The sequence below is a fragment of the Gallinula chloropus genome (genome assembly GCF_964237585.1).
Source record: "Gallinula chloropus genome assembly, chromosome: 27".
In the NCBI taxonomy this organism is placed as follows: domain Eukaryota; kingdom Metazoa; phylum Chordata; class Aves; order Gruiformes; family Rallidae; genus Gallinula; species Gallinula chloropus.
In genome coordinates, this window is record NC_140112.1 from 6,119,600 (window position 1) to 6,136,106 (window position 16,507).

The following is a 16,507-nucleotide window of genomic DNA, read 5'->3' on the forward strand; positions in this document are numbered from 1 at the left end:
AAAGAGCTGTCCAAGTGACAAGAGAGCAGCTCCACAGTGAAAGCCAGATCCAATTAATGCATGCAGCATCTGTTAGGTCAGCGATCAGCAAGGCCAAGCATTAATGACGAGCAGCCTAACCCATTTCACTGGCAGGTGCAAAACAGGAACACCAGACTTAAAAGAACCTTTTCTCTAATTGAATTCATCTCGAGTTTCTAGCTTTATCACTGTGCAGTAAACACAGAGGGGTTTGTTAAGGGACTCTAGAAACAAATCCTCATCCAACAATCTGACCCAAGAAATCGTGGTACAAACTGCTACACACTTCAACTTCACCTGGAAGAACTGTGGTTAAAATAGGTTGTTTTTAAGAGCAGTTCCCACTTAAAACACCCCCAGAGAAGGTACTTGCCTCAGCAGAGTCAGAAGTGCTACTTCAGAAACTGAATTTGATCGAAATACCTTCCTTTTTGCTTTGAGAGCAGATGGGCTTTTCTGGGGTCCCGGCTTGGAGGAGCAGTTGACATTCTGCACCGTGTCCCAACCACGCTGCAGAACTCGCCGTGTGGTGCGAGTCCTTTAACCCTGTTACCAGGGTCAGTCATCCTGGGGATCACAGGAGCCAGGCACGCAAACTGCCCTTTGGTTTCTATCTGGCATTTGCATCATTTTGCAGCCACGTGAAAAGCGTAAGGGATGCGAGGGGCTCTGGGGGGGCTCTGCGGCTGCAGCCTGCATAAAGCAAACACTAGGGAGGCAGGGAGCACCAGGAGCTGCATGCAGCAGTGAGGTGTTAAGGAAAGCACAGCATTGCTGTTAGCACAGGGGTTCAAAGTCAGACACAGGCTCGATACTTGGAGTGGCAGAGGCAGCCATGGGGAAGGAAGGCACAGACAAGTGGACAGAAGTTACTGTAGAATCAAGAAGTCTGCACATAAAATAGACATAGGGAGTGAGAAGGGGAGAGAATAGAGAACAGAGATTACACCTATCAATCAGCTTAAGCTGCTGGTCTTGAGGCATTTCAGAGAGTCAGGAAATCACATCACTCCTGACAGGGAGGGGAACCCAGGGGTCGGTGAGCCTGTGCTGCAGCCAGCCCGAGCCCTCAGCCTGCCCTGCAGCACAGGGGAGGCTCACTGATGACTTTAACAGAGTCATAACCCCAGCCCCTCTGGAGCTGCAGGTACCAAAGAGCCATGGGGGTGTGTGTGGGTGTGTGTGCAGTCCTCATGCCATGTTAGCCCCAGCTATTGGGATTTCCACTGCCAGGGCTGTCCCACTCTCATCCCTCCTTGGCACATAATCCCTCAAGGGTGCTTTAAAGCACAGAGCAACTCCAAACACCTGCCTGACAGCTCAGAATTAGGAACACAACATCCTTTAAACACCTAATTGTAGGACACTTCCCTCATCTTCATGGCACTTTAGTCTAAGGTCCCTTTTGCAGAGACTGCTCGGTGATAAACTCCCCCAAACCACTACAGCAAGTCTTTCCCCATCACAGTCTGCATACTGGGATCTCCCACTATAGCAGAAGTCTTTATTGTCTCCATTCTGGGACAGCTCTGAGCAGCCAAAAATACTAGAGAGCCCTTCCAGGCTGGGGAGTTTGCCTCCCTTCCCCGCATCGCCTCTCCAAGCACAAACCCGAGCAGAGCCTGAACAATGAGTGTCAGTGCTCAGACACACATATTTCTCAGAGATGGAAAAAGAAAATTCCTTTCCAGCAGCCAGAAGGCAGAGGGGTTCACATCACACAACTTCTTAGAAAAACAGAGCGCTTGACAGGGCCCAGGGGCTGCGTTTCTGCAGGAATCCCAGCACTTCCCCCCTCAGCTCCCAGCTGGGAGGGAGAAGCTGGGCTCCTAGGATGCATGCCTACAGACCACAAAAGGCAAAAGCAAGCTGAAATGCCTCTGCTTTCATATGGGCTGGCAGACTTTGTTGGAGACAAGACTAGACAGCACATAGCACATGCCTTAAGCTCCACATCAGACACTAAACCAGAATCTACAGCCCCTTAAAGTGCATCTGCCTGCATCCCTGCTCCTCCCACACCATAACAGGGCTGCTGTTGAAGAACAAGAGACTTGGTTTAAATAAGGGAAAGTTTTGAACCTGCCAAGATTTGAATGGTTGAATAAGATGCCAAGACTGGAGATGTGTCCTTCTCAGAAGGTTCTGAGGAGCTGCCAGGCAAAGTGCTGGTCTGGAATGGTTTAGGTAGACCTGGTCCTGCCTCAGGGCTGGGGAATGAGGCTATGTGACCCTTCAGTCCCATCCTAGCTACTTCTAAGGTTCCTTTGTAGGATTTTTAGCAGTGTGTGCATGGCTAAGGGAGGCTGGTCCTGTTCAAAACCCATTCTATTGCTGCTCCAGTGACACGCCTGGCCCCACAGCACAGCACAGGGACATCCCTCCCCAGTGACAGGCACTACAAACAGTTTCAGTTAAAGGCAGAACAAAATGAAAGAGAAAAAAACCCCATTAAGCAGAATCCAAACTTCACCAGGAGGTGACACCCAAGGCCCATCACAACCTTGGGCCAGATGCTCTGGCTGGAGCTGCCCGATCACTTGTCTCCTCCCTCCTTTCGCAGCACACAGTTCCCATGAGTATCCTACACAGCACTGCCAGGAGCAGTGCAAGGACAGACAGACCTCCTTCCTTCCTTCCTACAGGTGCCCAACACCACCAAACACATTTCAGGAGGATAAAAACCCCCAAAACATCCCCATATGTCCAAGCAGCTTTTGGGAGCTCTGCGGGTGGGTTCGCTGCCCGGTTTCATCTGCAGACTCCAGATGGTAAACTTCCACTTTTCTCAGCAGCCCATTTGGATTTATAGCACTTTAAGCCCAATCTGCATGATTCATTTGCTTCCAATTAAAAAGACAAAGCTGCTCTGTGCAGTGCACAAGCCTGAGCTATGTGACAGCTTTTCTCTACCTGGGCTCTGCTCAACCAGTTGGTTCCTTCGTACAAATTAAATAATCACGTTCGAGGTAACAGGAGCCACTGAAGCAAGGCTGCTGCTCCATCTCTCAGCTTCACTTCTGTCATTTGCTTTGCAGAAGTCCTTCAGGCCTCGAACAGACATGCTGCAAGGACCTCCCAGTGAACAAAAGGTGTTGAAAAGGAAGGGGCATAAAAAGAAGCTGATAACTATTTCTTTACCTTTCAGGAGAAAGCTTCCAGCTTTCTTACCTCTTCCTCAGCAGGTCATTAAACTGCAGGCCAGTCACACATAAATGCTTCACCCCCTCTTCTAAATATCCCAAAAATGTTTGGAAAGATGAAGCATCTTGTTTCCAGCGTTTCCACATGACCCCACCATGTGTGGGAGTCAAGAAGCTGGAAGCACCCACTGAGCAAGGACTCCTATTCGGCACCTGGATTTCCTGGGCGCTCCCACCTGCAGCCAGGCCACTGAGAAAACACCAAGGTTTGCATGACAGGTAGGACTCCACATGCTCTTTGTCAAACTTGGTCAGAAACAGGTGGAAAAGTGGTCAGAACTTGCCATGGTTGAGTATAAATCATCTCTCTTTAAAACAAAGGCAAAGAACCAGGGAATGTTAAGAGTTGGAAGGGACCTCAAAAGCTCATCCAGTCCCACCCCCTGCCAGAGCAGCATCACCCAGACTAAATCCCACAGGAACATGTCCAGGTGGGTTTGAATGTCTCCAGAGAAGGAGACTCCCCAGCCTCTCTGGGCAGCCTGTCCCAGGGCTCCAGCACCCTCACAGTGAGAAGGTTCCTCCTGACATCCCCATGGAGCTTCCTCAATTTCCTCTTTATATTCCCCCTTCATTTTAATGCAGGAGCATGCAAGATTTTAGTCTGTCACTGACAACATTTTGGAAAGCTCCTTGTGGGCAACTCAGCTGCTCAACTGATGTTTCCACAGAAGACATTTGTTGCTGTAAAATTCCCATCTGGATTTCTGTCAGAAATCACTGACACAGATGAGCTTCATGTAAATGTATTCATGATTTAAGAGGTACACACTGGAGTGTTTCCCAGCACAGAAGCCATAGAATCACAGAATCCCAGCCTGGTCTGGGTGGGAGGGACCCCAAGGATCACAGAGCTCCAACCCCCTGCCACAGGCAGGGACACCAACCTCCAGGCCTGGAGCTACACAAGGTTGCCCAGGGCCCCATCCAACCTGGCCTTGAACACCCCCAGGAATGGGGCACCCACCCCCTCTCTGGGCAGCCTGTTCCAGCCCCTCACCACTCTCTCTGGAAAGAACTTCCCCCCAGTCTCTCCTCTCCCCCTTCCCTCCTCCAGCTTCACTCCATCCCCTTGTCCTGCCAGTCTCTGCCCTTTAACAAGCCCATTCCCCTCCTGTTCCTCTGCTCCCTCCAGGGACTGGGAGGCTGCAGTGAGGTCCCCCCACAGCCTTCTCTTCTCCAGGCTGAACCAGCCCAGCTCCCCCAGCCTCTCTTTCTAGGGAAGATGCTCCAGCCCTCTGAGCATCTTTGTGGCTCCTCTGGACTCTCTCCAACAGTTCCACATCTTTCCTATATTTCAGGCCCCAGATCTGGACACAGTCAGCAAAACCAAACATAAATCTGAGCGGTTAGTGTGCCTGGGAATTTGGACTGGGTGTTTCTGTGGTGCTGCAGATCAAGCAGAGTGGATGTTTTAACCAATCTTTGAGAGATGGATGCCCCAGGGGGGGCTGGATGCAAAATAATTGTCTGGAAGCAAGTGTGGTGCAGTGGCTCACAGCAGAGCATCTGGTAAACACAGGTGAGCCCCAGTGCCTGAGAACACACCACTGGGAGTTTCTTACTGGTTGCTGAATTGCTCAGGCTCGGCACATCCAGAGTGCTGATGTCACAGCTTTTTGTAGCTCTAGAACAACCAGAAGCAAGAGAGGAGCAGAACAGGTGAGAAAACAGGAGCAGAAGACTAGGGCTGAAGGCTCAGATGACACAACAGACTGAACATCCAAAAAGAAGAGACTGATGCAATAAGCAGGACATGAAGGACTTGGGAAAGGAGGCAGGAACAGCACTGCCTTCCCTTCTCCCCACCACCACTGAAAGAATTAACTGTCCATTCAAGCTACATGTACAGCATTTTCTAGGAGAATAAAGGCATGAAAATTCACTCCAAGCAGCCCACAGAGAAAACACATCCATGTTCAAGCAGGGGAAAACCAAATCATTTCCTTCTCTTGGTATTTATCAGCAACATTAGCACGTGAGAACCTAAAGCATTTCTATGGGAATAACGTTACCTTTTGGAAGCCATCCAGCCCAACCAAGCAAACTGACCATCACCGAGATCCCTACAAGGCTAAGCAAGGAAGGAGCCCCCAGGAAAGCAAGGAAAAGCTTCCCTTAAATTATGTTTCTCTAACTGCTTTGAAGAAAGAAATCCACAGTAAATCAATGGTCACATTTTACTCTTCCCCAAGCAGCTGCAAACTGAACAGGTATTACTGCAACTGGATGACATTGCACCTGGAAGCTTGGAGTGGTGATGCAGTGGAATGCTGACAGCAAAGTACACACCTTGGCATTGATATATGGGTCAAAGGGGCCGTACTTTTTGAGTTCTTTGATCTCAAGAGCATTCTACAAAAAGGAAGAGGAAAAAGAAAACAAAAAATGTGATCATGAAATGGGTGAGATTATAGCAACAAAGCAATGGGTGAGCCCCACGGGGTGGGAATGACAGGACACAGCATCTCCTTCCAGTCAAAGCCATTACCAGCAGAAGCCATTCCAGCTGCCAGCTCCTGGAACCTGAACTGTTTCATTTACAAGGCTCCAAACAAGCAGCACAGGCTCTTTGCTGACTTCTCCCATCTAAAACGGTTCCTACTAAACAGACATTAATGAAACGTTACCTGGAAGGATCCCACTAAGCTTTTAATCCCTTGCAAAGGTTTCCCCTACACCCATCCCACTCCGAGCAGAGCAGTTTACACCCAGGGTCAATTCTGATCAGACTGACTGTAACCAGCTAACAACACTTCTCAGCTCTGTTCCCACAGCTGGCTGCCTGCAGACCTTCCCCCACAGCCCCAAACTGGAATACTATCAGCAGGGACACTAAAACACACTCTTGTAGTTATTTCTGCTCATCAAGGAGTGCTAGGGAATAACATTAGCACCTTATTTTTCTTTTTGTGATGCTTTTAGAAGCAACCATGTAGCCTTGGAGCAGCCTTGGGCATGAAGTTAACCATTTTCCACCAAGGAATATAAAACTTAAGCACAGCACTCTGATTCCCATAAAGTACTGCTGGAAGCAGGACTGGGACTCCTGAACCCAGCTCTGATGGGAGTTTGCTTCTCAGCTTCCCAAAAGCACTCCCAGGTCAGCAGGGTGATGTTAAACAGCAGGAGCTCACAGTTCCCAGCTGAGATTCTGCTGAAGTGGAGCCATGAATACCTGCTCCACTCAAGAATTAACTTCTGAATTAAAACACTTTTTAGCCTGGTGGAACTAAAGCAGACAAACCTATCTTCATCCTTCTGGATGAAAACCTGAGTGGTTTAGGAGCTGACTGATGGGGACATTAAGATATTCCCATCTGAAGGACAGGACAATCAAGGGCTTTTGTAACTTTAACCACCTGATTTGGGTCTGTTACTGTGTCTCTGCCCAAGCTCCCTCAGCCCTGAGCAGCTCAGTGACACCACTCAGCTGGCCTCAAGTAAATCAGTTCCCTTTACCCAAAACTCTTAAACCAAGGAAATATTTAGGTCTTCCAGCAGCATTGTTTCCAGAATTCCCTGGTACTGTATGGCATCTGCTGACTTCCACGAGGAAGTTCCACGGGAGCCAGCCTTGCAAGGTGGACACAGCAGCTGATGGACAGGACAGCTGTCTTCTACACACCAACCCCTCAGCATCCTAGCCTATCAGCTCAAAGGGAAGAAATCCACCAGATTTATTTTTTCCTTGCCCAATTGAGATAATAATTCTGTAAGATTAAGGTAGGAATTTACCTGGGGGCAAGCAGGGCTAAAATGACCTTATCACTAACAAATTAGTAACTGGAGCAAGTGCTAGAGACAAGCCAGGAGAGTAGCTAAGAGAGCATGGCCAAACAAAGCCTAAACAAAGCTGCTTTGATTAGTTCCCAAAGCAGGGAGCCAATGTATCCTTTGACAGAACTAGAAACCTTCTCAGCTATCCAGCAACTGAAAGGAAAAACTAGGGGTTAGTTTTAGAAGCCCTGTACAAAAGCAGGAGGCTGGTTCCTAGGTGTTGAGTTGTTCTCATATTCTGGTACCTCCAGGTAAACATACATAACTTACTCATTTGAACTAGAAGTATTGCTTCAGGTAGTGCCCTTCTTACCCCATTAACACATAGGGCTTTTAGCCATTGCTACTAGCTTGGGAAGGGTCAGGAGTCAGCTGAAGTAAGTCCCTCTCCATCCAAGGGAAGTGATTTAATGACATATTAGAGGAAAAATACGCAGACCTGCTCATTCACTTTAGTGTGCGAAGGTCCCTGGTGGATGAGGAGTTTCACTATGTCTGCATCTCCTTTCCAGGCTGCCAGGTGAAGAGGGTAACAGCCTTTACAGTCTGCTACGTTGGTCAGTGCATCGTTCCTCAGCAGAACTTCCACAACATCCCTGCAAGAGAAGGAATTTGAGTCCACAAGACGTTTGGGTCCTTGTCACACAGCATTTCACACCAAGTTCATCTGAACAGGAGTATTTCAGAGAGCCTCTTGAAATGGGATTTTAAAGCACTCCTATTAAATGCTGCCCAAAGGAAGTAAAATACAATGAAATAAAATGAAAGACTGCTGAGACAAGCTTGGGAAAAGATCTACATTACCTTCAGACTAATGGAGCTGAGGAGAGACTGAAGTCATCCACAAGCCGCTCTGGTGAGAAGTGAATCACACCAGCACGATGAAGATGAATAAGGATTTTAACTCTATTTCATTTCACAGCCTCTAAGTAGCAATGAACAATAGGAGATCTGCCACACTGACAACTGGAGTTACTTAATGTAATAATGCATGGAAAGCAAATTTTAAGTGGTGCAGGCACAGCAACACGTGGGACACCAGACAGACTGCAGAGGACTGTTACTGGAGAAGCCACCTTTAGTATGTTGTGCTATCTTATCCAAATTGCTTATAAATAAAAGGGTGGTTGAAAACATCAGTGTTTTGCCAATTTTTCAAGGGGATGTGTGACCATACTGTGCAGCACAATGCCTCTACAGCTTCACCACACTGATGTTCTTCACTTTTTGTCCTGAAGATGGTGTAGTGTTGCACCATCACCACGTTTCCAGGGGGAAACAGCCTTAGACTGGTGAGCGAGGTACAGGGAAAGTGGAGTTTGTAAAGCACAGGGTATCCCCTACGATCAAAGGCATGATAAGATGACTCACTTATGACCATTCAAAGCAGCATGGTGCAGTGGAGTGTATCCAGTACTGTCAACGCAGTTCACATTTGGCCCTCTCCAGATGCTGCAAGACAGAAACCGTACAGGGAACACTTAGCAAACACCCAACAGACAGACAGCAGGCAAGGACAAGCTCCAGCGGGGCTCTCACGCCCAGGAGGGTATCTGGAAGCAAAGCCCTGGCTGGGGAGCTGTGGTGAAGGGCAGCGATACAGGGAACAGACCGCACAGGGTTAGTGGCACAAAGCACACAGACAGCACAGGGATTCGCTGCTCTGCCAGACCAGCCTGGCCCTACAGCCCAGCTCCCACCGCCTCCTGCTACTACCCATCTTCCAGCCACACACACACGTGCCAAACAGCATCTTCAGGGGAACACGTGTGTACTGAAGTCAACCCCATGAGACAGCGAACCATGAGCCCACCACTAATTCACACCCCTCCCAAGGGGTCTGGGAAACCCTCCTCTCTCCGTGGCAAGAGCCACTGGGGGTGGGTGCTGGAGACTGGGGGATACAGTCTGCTCTCAGTCACAAGTGTGATTCCACATTGATTTCATACTGTCCTAAAATCATTTCCATCTGACAGCTGCTGGCAGCCCATAGGAAAGAGTAGGTGGTCTCAGAGTGTTTCTGAATACTGGAACTTCCCACCCTTGATCAGAAGTCGAACACAAAGGATTTATGGATTAACCCTGGAGAGGATTAATCCCTCCAACCCCTGCAAGGTGTCCTACTTAAAACAGCAGAGTAAAGGCATGTGTACAGAGCTGGCGCTGCTCTTGAGCTCACTGTTCCAGGAGTTTGGCTTCTCCCACCAGCCCTCCCCAGTGCTACCACCCCCCAGAAAGAGCACAGGAACACAAATCTATATGTTCTTCGAGGGAAACTCAAATCATCCACCTTCCCTGAAGGCAGCCTTTCCCATTGCAGCCCATCCTTCCCAGTACACTGCCCTGCTTTAAGCTTAACACTCTCAAGGATTGTACAGGGTCTCTTGTAAGCCAGACAATCTCCCTTTGGCTGACACACTACACTTTCCTGCTTTGTTTTCTTTAACTAGGGGTAGAACAGGACCCTCTAATCCCCAAATTAACTGGTTTAAAATAAAGTCAACTGTTGCTTTTTATGAAGTATGCCTTTCCTAATCATTTCATTTCCTCCCCGGCACGCAATCGCTCCGGCTCATTGTGGGATACAGCGGCAGCCCGAGCTGTAACTAGGCTTTCTGAAATAACAGTCATTACTAGAGGGCTCCTGGCCAGAAAAAACTCTACACCACAGCGCTTAGAAGCGGCAGGAAAGGCACCAAACCAGCAGGAATCTCGTGCAGACCAAGTGGAAGTTCAGATGTAAACTAAGTACCATGCTCAGTTCCCCAGCACGCTTCAGGTGGGACTCGGGAGCGCTCTGAGATGGAAGGAAAGTCCCCTCCAAGAGACTCCTGATCCAGCCAAGGCTTTGAGTTCTGAGGTGGACATGATCTGCGAGAGGAGAGGCAGCTAAGGGGAAGCTTTATCCCAGAGGATGGGGAAGTAAGCTGCAAACCCCCATCTGCAGAGGATGAGAAGGCTTATCCAGAGGCACTGCCGCACACCGCGCCACGGCAGCCAACAGCAAACCAGCACGTGCCTGCAGAGCATTTCAAGTGCTGCTTCCATCACTGGTGATATGATGGCTTAAATGATGTCCAGAAGATACAGTGAGACAACAAAAAAACCCCAGACTGAGCCCAGGAGGTGCCCTACCCCATCCAGCTGCAACAGTCCCGAAGCAGGAAGGGGACCCGAGTCGTTCTCAGGCCCTCGTTTAGTTTTGGCAGTGAGCTCAGACAATGTGGTTACCCAAATCATTTATTGCTGGATTTAAAGTGGCAATTAATGGTTAAAACTACTGCCAGAGAGCCTGGTGTGTAGTCTGGAGCAGTTATAAATAACTGCCCCTGTGCATCCCCTTGTGCAGAACGTTCAGGGGCTTTACGTATCACAGAATCCCAGAGCATCAGGAGCTGGAATGGACCCTGAAAGCTCACCCAGTCCCACCCCCTGCCAGAGCAGCATCACCCAGTCCAAATCCCACAGGAACAAGTCCAGGTGGGTTTGAATGTCTCCAGAGAAGGAGACTCCCCAGCCTCTCTGGGCAGCCTGTCCCAGGGCTGTGTCACCCTCACAGGGACAAAGCTCCTCCTGACATCCCCATGGAGCTTCCTCTGCTCCCGCTGCACCCGCTGCCCCTTGTCCTGTCGCTGCCACCCCTGAGCAGAGCCTGGCTCCAGCCTCCTGCCTCTCACCCTTCACATCTTCATGACCATTGATGAGGTCACCCCTCAGCCTCCTCTTCTCCAGGCTGAAGAGCCCCAGCTGCCTCAGCCTCTCCTCACCAGGAAGGGGCTCCACTCCCCCCAGCACCTCGGTGTCCCTGCGCTGGGCTCTGCCAAGGAGTTCCATGTCCCTCCTGAGCTGAGGGGCCCAGAGCCGGACACAGCATCCCAGGTGGGGTCTCAGCAGGGCAGAGCAGAGGGGCAGAAGAACCTCTCCTGACCTCCGACCCACCCCCCTTCTCACAGCCCCGGGATGCCATCGGCCTTCTTGGCCAGGAGGGCACCCTGCTGTCCCCCAGGACCCTGTGACAAACCACACTTCCATGAACACCCTCAGAGGTTTTCTGGTTAATGCTCTGGAGTTAAATGCAAAGGTCACCCAAAGGAGACAAGTCAGGAGCCCAAGGTGGAGCTGGTTCAACAGCCAGCACTGGCCACTGTGGAAACCAACTGTGGGATTTTAGAGATATATTTTTAAAATAATAATTTGCTGTGTCCTTTCTTCCCCTCCTTGCCCTTTTATTCTTGCAAATAAAGAAAGCTTTTATCAAGGAAAGGTCAAATCACCCAGAAGTTTAGATGGAAAGGATTCAAGAAGAGAACAATTTATATTTGGATGTGAGGACTGCAGTGAAGTACATCAGCCTCTGCCCTCCTCTTCCTCTCCAGCTCTGCTAGGAAGCCCATTCAGTTCTCCTGACTTAAGAGAAACCAGATCTTTCATCCCATTTTTATTTATGCAGTGCATAGCACTGAAGTGCCAGACCAAGATAAGATCCCAAGCTTCTCATGTTAGATCCAAACACAGGAAAATAACCCCGCCACGGCCTGCAGAGACTCTGAGCTGGCAAAACACTACATGGGAACAGGGCTCCTGACAGACACTGTGATTCCCTTGAGGGGGATTTGCAGCCCCTGCTGTATCTGATCCAAACAGCCCAGGCAAAACCTTCAGGAACCACAGAACTACTGGAGACAAAGCCCAGGCTCTAAGCTAAAATATCCCAGACCACTTTGGAAGGAGGTGGTCACTCTGGGATTGGAATTTGGTCTTGAAGTGAGGAGTTTGTCAGGTCTTTGCAAGCCAGATGGGGAAATTTAAAGAGGCCTGAGTCAACAGGAGTGACTCAGGAAGACTTTGAGATGCCAGGTTCCAGGATACAGAAGAGAGTGGTGAGGGGCTGGAACAGGCTGTGTTCAGGAGGTGTTCAAGGCCGGGTTGGATGGGGCCCTGGGCGACCTTGTGTAGCTCCAGGCCTGGAGGTTGGTGTCCCTGCCTGTGGGAGGGGGTTGGAGCTCTGGGACCCTTGGGGTCCCTTCCACCCCAGACCAGTCTGTGATCCTATGATGAGCACTTAGGTATGGCAGTGAGATCACGTGCTGGTGAAGCCTGAACCATTTCATCTTACCAACACCTACTCAGAGACCCGCTGCCCTGATTTTACAAGGCAGAGGGGAAATAATTCAACCCAGGGCAGGATAAACGTTGCCTTTGGCCAAACCAGACAAGACAGAACAAACTGCAGGAAACCCTAACACCAGAGCACTGGGGCTCTCCTCGAGCCTCACAGGCCAGGGTGCAGCTGGTGAGTGTGGAAGCCACCAGGGCTTTGCTCCCCGCCGCGCGGCCTGGCCCTGGGAACAGCTCTGCTGCCAGACCTCGGGCTTCCCATCTGCACAGTGGAAATGTGATCCCAAGCAGCAGAGCACAAAGCCAAGGACTGTCCTCGGACAGTGTGATTTGGGGCTGTTTCTGATTAAACAGTAAAACCAGATCCCGACACAGGAAGGAGAGTGCTGTAAATACAAGTCTCCAGTGAAGCTCAGGGAAGGTCTGGAGCCAATTCGACTACCACCACTGTTTGCTTTCTTTTCTCCCCCAAAACCCCACACATCAAAGAGGAGGTTTGCTCTTCTATTACCAGTCTCTGTTACAGAAGCAAGCTTCCCAAATGAACACCTAGACTTCAGCTCCCTTTTGCTGCACGGAGGCATCATCCTAACGATGCTTCTGATGTATCTGTGTAAGGCAATTAAGACTGAGCACCAAGGACATCAGAAAAGCTCTGAACATTGCACAATCTGCTCTGTTTAAACTAACCCTTGTGCCCAGCTTTCTCCAGCTCTGTGATTCAGCAAGTGCTGTAGCCTTTTAAATCAAGCTTCCTGTTCGTAAAAATTGCTGACTAAAGCACATTGCTTCAGGTCATGACAAACCCCAACAGTTCCTTTAAACAAGGCCATACTTGTCCTCTTGCTTTTCCATTCATTTCTTCCTGGCTGTAGTAACTTTACTCACAGAAGCCTATGGGGCAGTGGGCTAGAGCAAAGGGCAAACCACCTACTGAACAACTTGATGTTTTCATGTCAAAGGATGAGTGTCAGAGCTGATTTGTCATCTCACTTATCTGGATTACAGCAGCACCCAGAGACCTGAGGGGCCGGTACCCTCAACACATGCAGAGCAGAGGCCGTTGCTACCCTGGTGTATTTCTATACTCACTACTAAAGGCAAAAGGCACTATCACTGCTTTGGATACAAGACTCCACTGCCAGGGTCACAAAGGAAGTTTAAAGTAGCTGAGAACTGGTCCCAGATGTTTGGGGATTCAGTTCAATGCCTTGGAGACACAGTGTCAGAGGGCAGTGCAGGCTGGGGGCAGCTTAACTCCTAACCCATTGCCTGGAGGACATCACAAGTCAAGGCACACATCTCAGCTGTTAATATCCACAGAGCTCCAGAGCCTCCCAACGCTAACGCAACCCTCTGCTGGTATTTCCTGCTCATAGCCTGGTAACAGGAACAGCCCAAACCCTCCATCTGAGGCTTTAGGTTTAGAAAGAGCACTTACACCTCCCTGCTACACCCATCTCACCAACAGGAAGGTCCAGAGCTGCGATCCCCTCTCCTTGCACGCCTCAACCACTACACAACACAACAGCCTTTCCACAAATACTCTGCTGATGCAAGGCTGGAGGAGTATTCCTGGGGCAGGGGAGGACCTGGCTGGACCCCAAGCAGTGCTTTCTCAGCCCATCCTGGCAGGCTTTGGGAAAGACCGTGGAGAGCAACCCAGTTAGATCCCAGCTATTGGAGAGGCTGCAGAGGGGGTCACAGGGGTGATCTGTGGCTTCCACGCTCAACTTCTTTGTCCAGATTTTAGTTTGCTATAAAATGAAGCAGCCAGATGGGACAATTGCCCCCACCAAAACTCCTTGGCTGCCCTCTTCCTATATCCTTGCCCAGCTATCCTCCTCCCAGGCCTTTCACTGCTCAGCAGGCTCCTTTTGAACCAGCCCCCACCCAGCGAACCAAGGAACACGGGACCCAAGCACCTGCTCAGGCCCGAAGCATCTGCAGAGCACCTTGCCCAGAGGGACCTGAATTCCCACTGCTGCTTCCAGCTGATCCCACAACATCTGCAAAAAAACCCCAACCACCCCCTGCTTTCTGGCTTTCCAGGAGTATTCTCCACTCAGAGCAGCAGAGTTAGCTCTGAAAGCACAACATTTCAGAGCCTGGCATTGTTGTTTCCCAGCTGCAGCGTTTTGTCAGCTACAAACCCCAGTTCAGATGCACTATAGGAAACGTGGGTGGCCATTCACTGCTGAGGGTAATTACAGGAGGCTTTGCAGAGAGGCCAGGCCTTTTAAACACACACAGAAGTCTCACTTCACATTCCAGTCCTACACAGGAAGCATTTGCTGTATATAAAGTCATCCCACTAACATTACTGCCTCCACTTTTCTGTTGGAAAAAAAAATAATAAAGATACAGGAATTGACATCTAACACTTGAAACATGATGATGTTGCCAAGCATTTTACAAGCAAATACAGTAATTACCTTCCACCTGATGTAGAAGAGCTCTGTGAAGGGGCTGCAAAGGGAGAGGTGCAGATTGGGGTTGGAGGAGATTATTATATATTTATTTTGGGCAATAATTCTGAACAAAATTGGTCTTCTTGACTGACAAGGTTAAAATGCAACTTCATAGGCTTAAATGACAGGGAAGGAGCTGAATGATCAGAGATAACACTGCACGTGCTTCTCAAGAGCCTCTAGACTTGGAAAAACACACACAAGAGCTGTCAAGCCAGGCTGCTCTCCACAGATCACACAAGACCTCAGGAGAGCTGAAGCTCTCAACCAGCTCTTCACACCGAAAGAAGCAGGGGAGTGAGTGTGGTGTGTTCCCCAAGCTGCTGGGAAAAGCAGGGAAAAGACCTCCCTGCTGCAAACTGGAAGCTACACTGATAAATCTTGATGGCAAAATGAATGGGAAAAGGATTACAGAGCTCCCATGGTGATGGGGGAATGGAAGATCTGCATTTCCAGGGCTGTCAGCCCACCCTGGGGCCACAGACACGGTGTACAGACAGCTCAGAAGGTGCTGTGCTGTGTGTCACCTTAGCCTGCTAGGAGGGATTACAGCCCACAGACCTCACTGGGGCCTCACTGCTGGGCTTAAGAATTGAAAATTGAGAGGAAACAGCAGATCATCAACCCCATGCATGAGAACTAACACACTCAGTGCAGAGTAGAGCACTGTCCAGCTGCCACAGCATCCACACAGGTTTACAGGCTGCTTTTAATACCTCTCCCTTCCAGAAAACCCCTGAAATCCTGTTAGTTCTGGGCTGCAAAGGAGAAATCCTCCTGGCAATCAACACACAAGAGCAGGAGAGCGACACCTCTGAGCAAAGAGCATCAGGATCATAACCATCTGTGCAAAGCATTCAGGTTTCCAACATGAAACAAACTGATCCTGCTGGGATCTGAACAGCCCGTTCCAGGAAACCTGGATACTGGAGACACGGGCTAAAGTCAAAGCTAAGGGGCTTGGGCATTAAACGTGCAGCCCCCCAGAGAGGGGGAACCTGGACACACAAGGCTGGTAAGATCAGCCCTATGCAGCCCTATTACCTCCAGGCTCCTTCCAAGGCAGAAGCACAACAGGGTCTCCACGGAGAAGCCACTGTTAACGTGGGGATGATTCAATCCAGGATGGGAGATGATGTGCTAGAGAGCAGCCCTGAGGAGGACTCAGGGGTGATGGTGGATGAGAAGCTCGACATGAGCCAGACAGGCATGCTCACAGCCCAGAATGCCAACCATACCCCGGGCTGCATCAAAAGGAGCCTGGCCAGCAGGTCACTTTCAGTCACCTTCCGTGTGAAGCAATAGCTAGGAGCAGACTGCCAACACTCCAGGCTCACTGCCCACCACCCACAGACAGTTCAGCCAGCACAAGGTTAACAGCACGCTGTGAGAAAGCCAGTATTCCAACCTGTGGAGCAACACCATGCAGGTACCAACCCTCTAATGGCCAAACTAGTCTTTCTCTTTATGGACAGAGCAGCACCTGAGGTGCAATAACCACCTAAGGAGACAGCAGGAAACCCCCACGAGTTTTCAAAGCAACAGCAATCCTGTGAAGGATCGGCTCAGGAACTGGAAGAGGCAAAAGGTAATAAGCTCATCTCTCTCTCCAAACCAGCCCACCAACTCCCACTCCTCATTTCAGGAGGAGGTTGTTTTGAGTTGGTGCAAGAGCTGTGACAACCACACGTTTAACCCCAGGCCACAAAGGAACCAGCTAGGGCTGGCATCCTTAATAGAAAAGCATCCAGCCAAGCTACAATTCCCCAGTAGGAAGCAGGCAGCCCTACACTTACAGATGGCTCCTGGCCATGGAAAGGCATTTCTTTAAACTTAATGTATTATGGGGGGTGACAGTGTGCTCTGTCACCTGCATTATGCATCGGGAGGCAGAAAGGATGGGTCACACGTGCA

At 49.9% G+C, this 16,507-nt stretch overlaps 1 protein-coding gene across 1 annotated transcript in view; it reads right to left on the reverse strand.

The window, feature by feature from the left end:
• ANKS1A (ankyrin repeat and sterile alpha motif domain containing 1A) overlaps nt 1-16,507 on the reverse strand; it is a gene marked incomplete at its 5' end in the record, with an annotated part of 90,305 nt that overhangs the window by 57,908 nt on the left and 15,890 nt on the right. The window contains 2 exons of the mRNA XM_084275846.1: nt 7,444-7,600; nt 8,376-8,456. Coding sequence (XP_084131972.1) covers nt 7,444-7,600; nt 8,376-8,456 — 238 coding nt within the window. The remainder of the gene's footprint in view (nt 1-7,443; nt 7,601-8,375; nt 8,457-16,507) is intronic.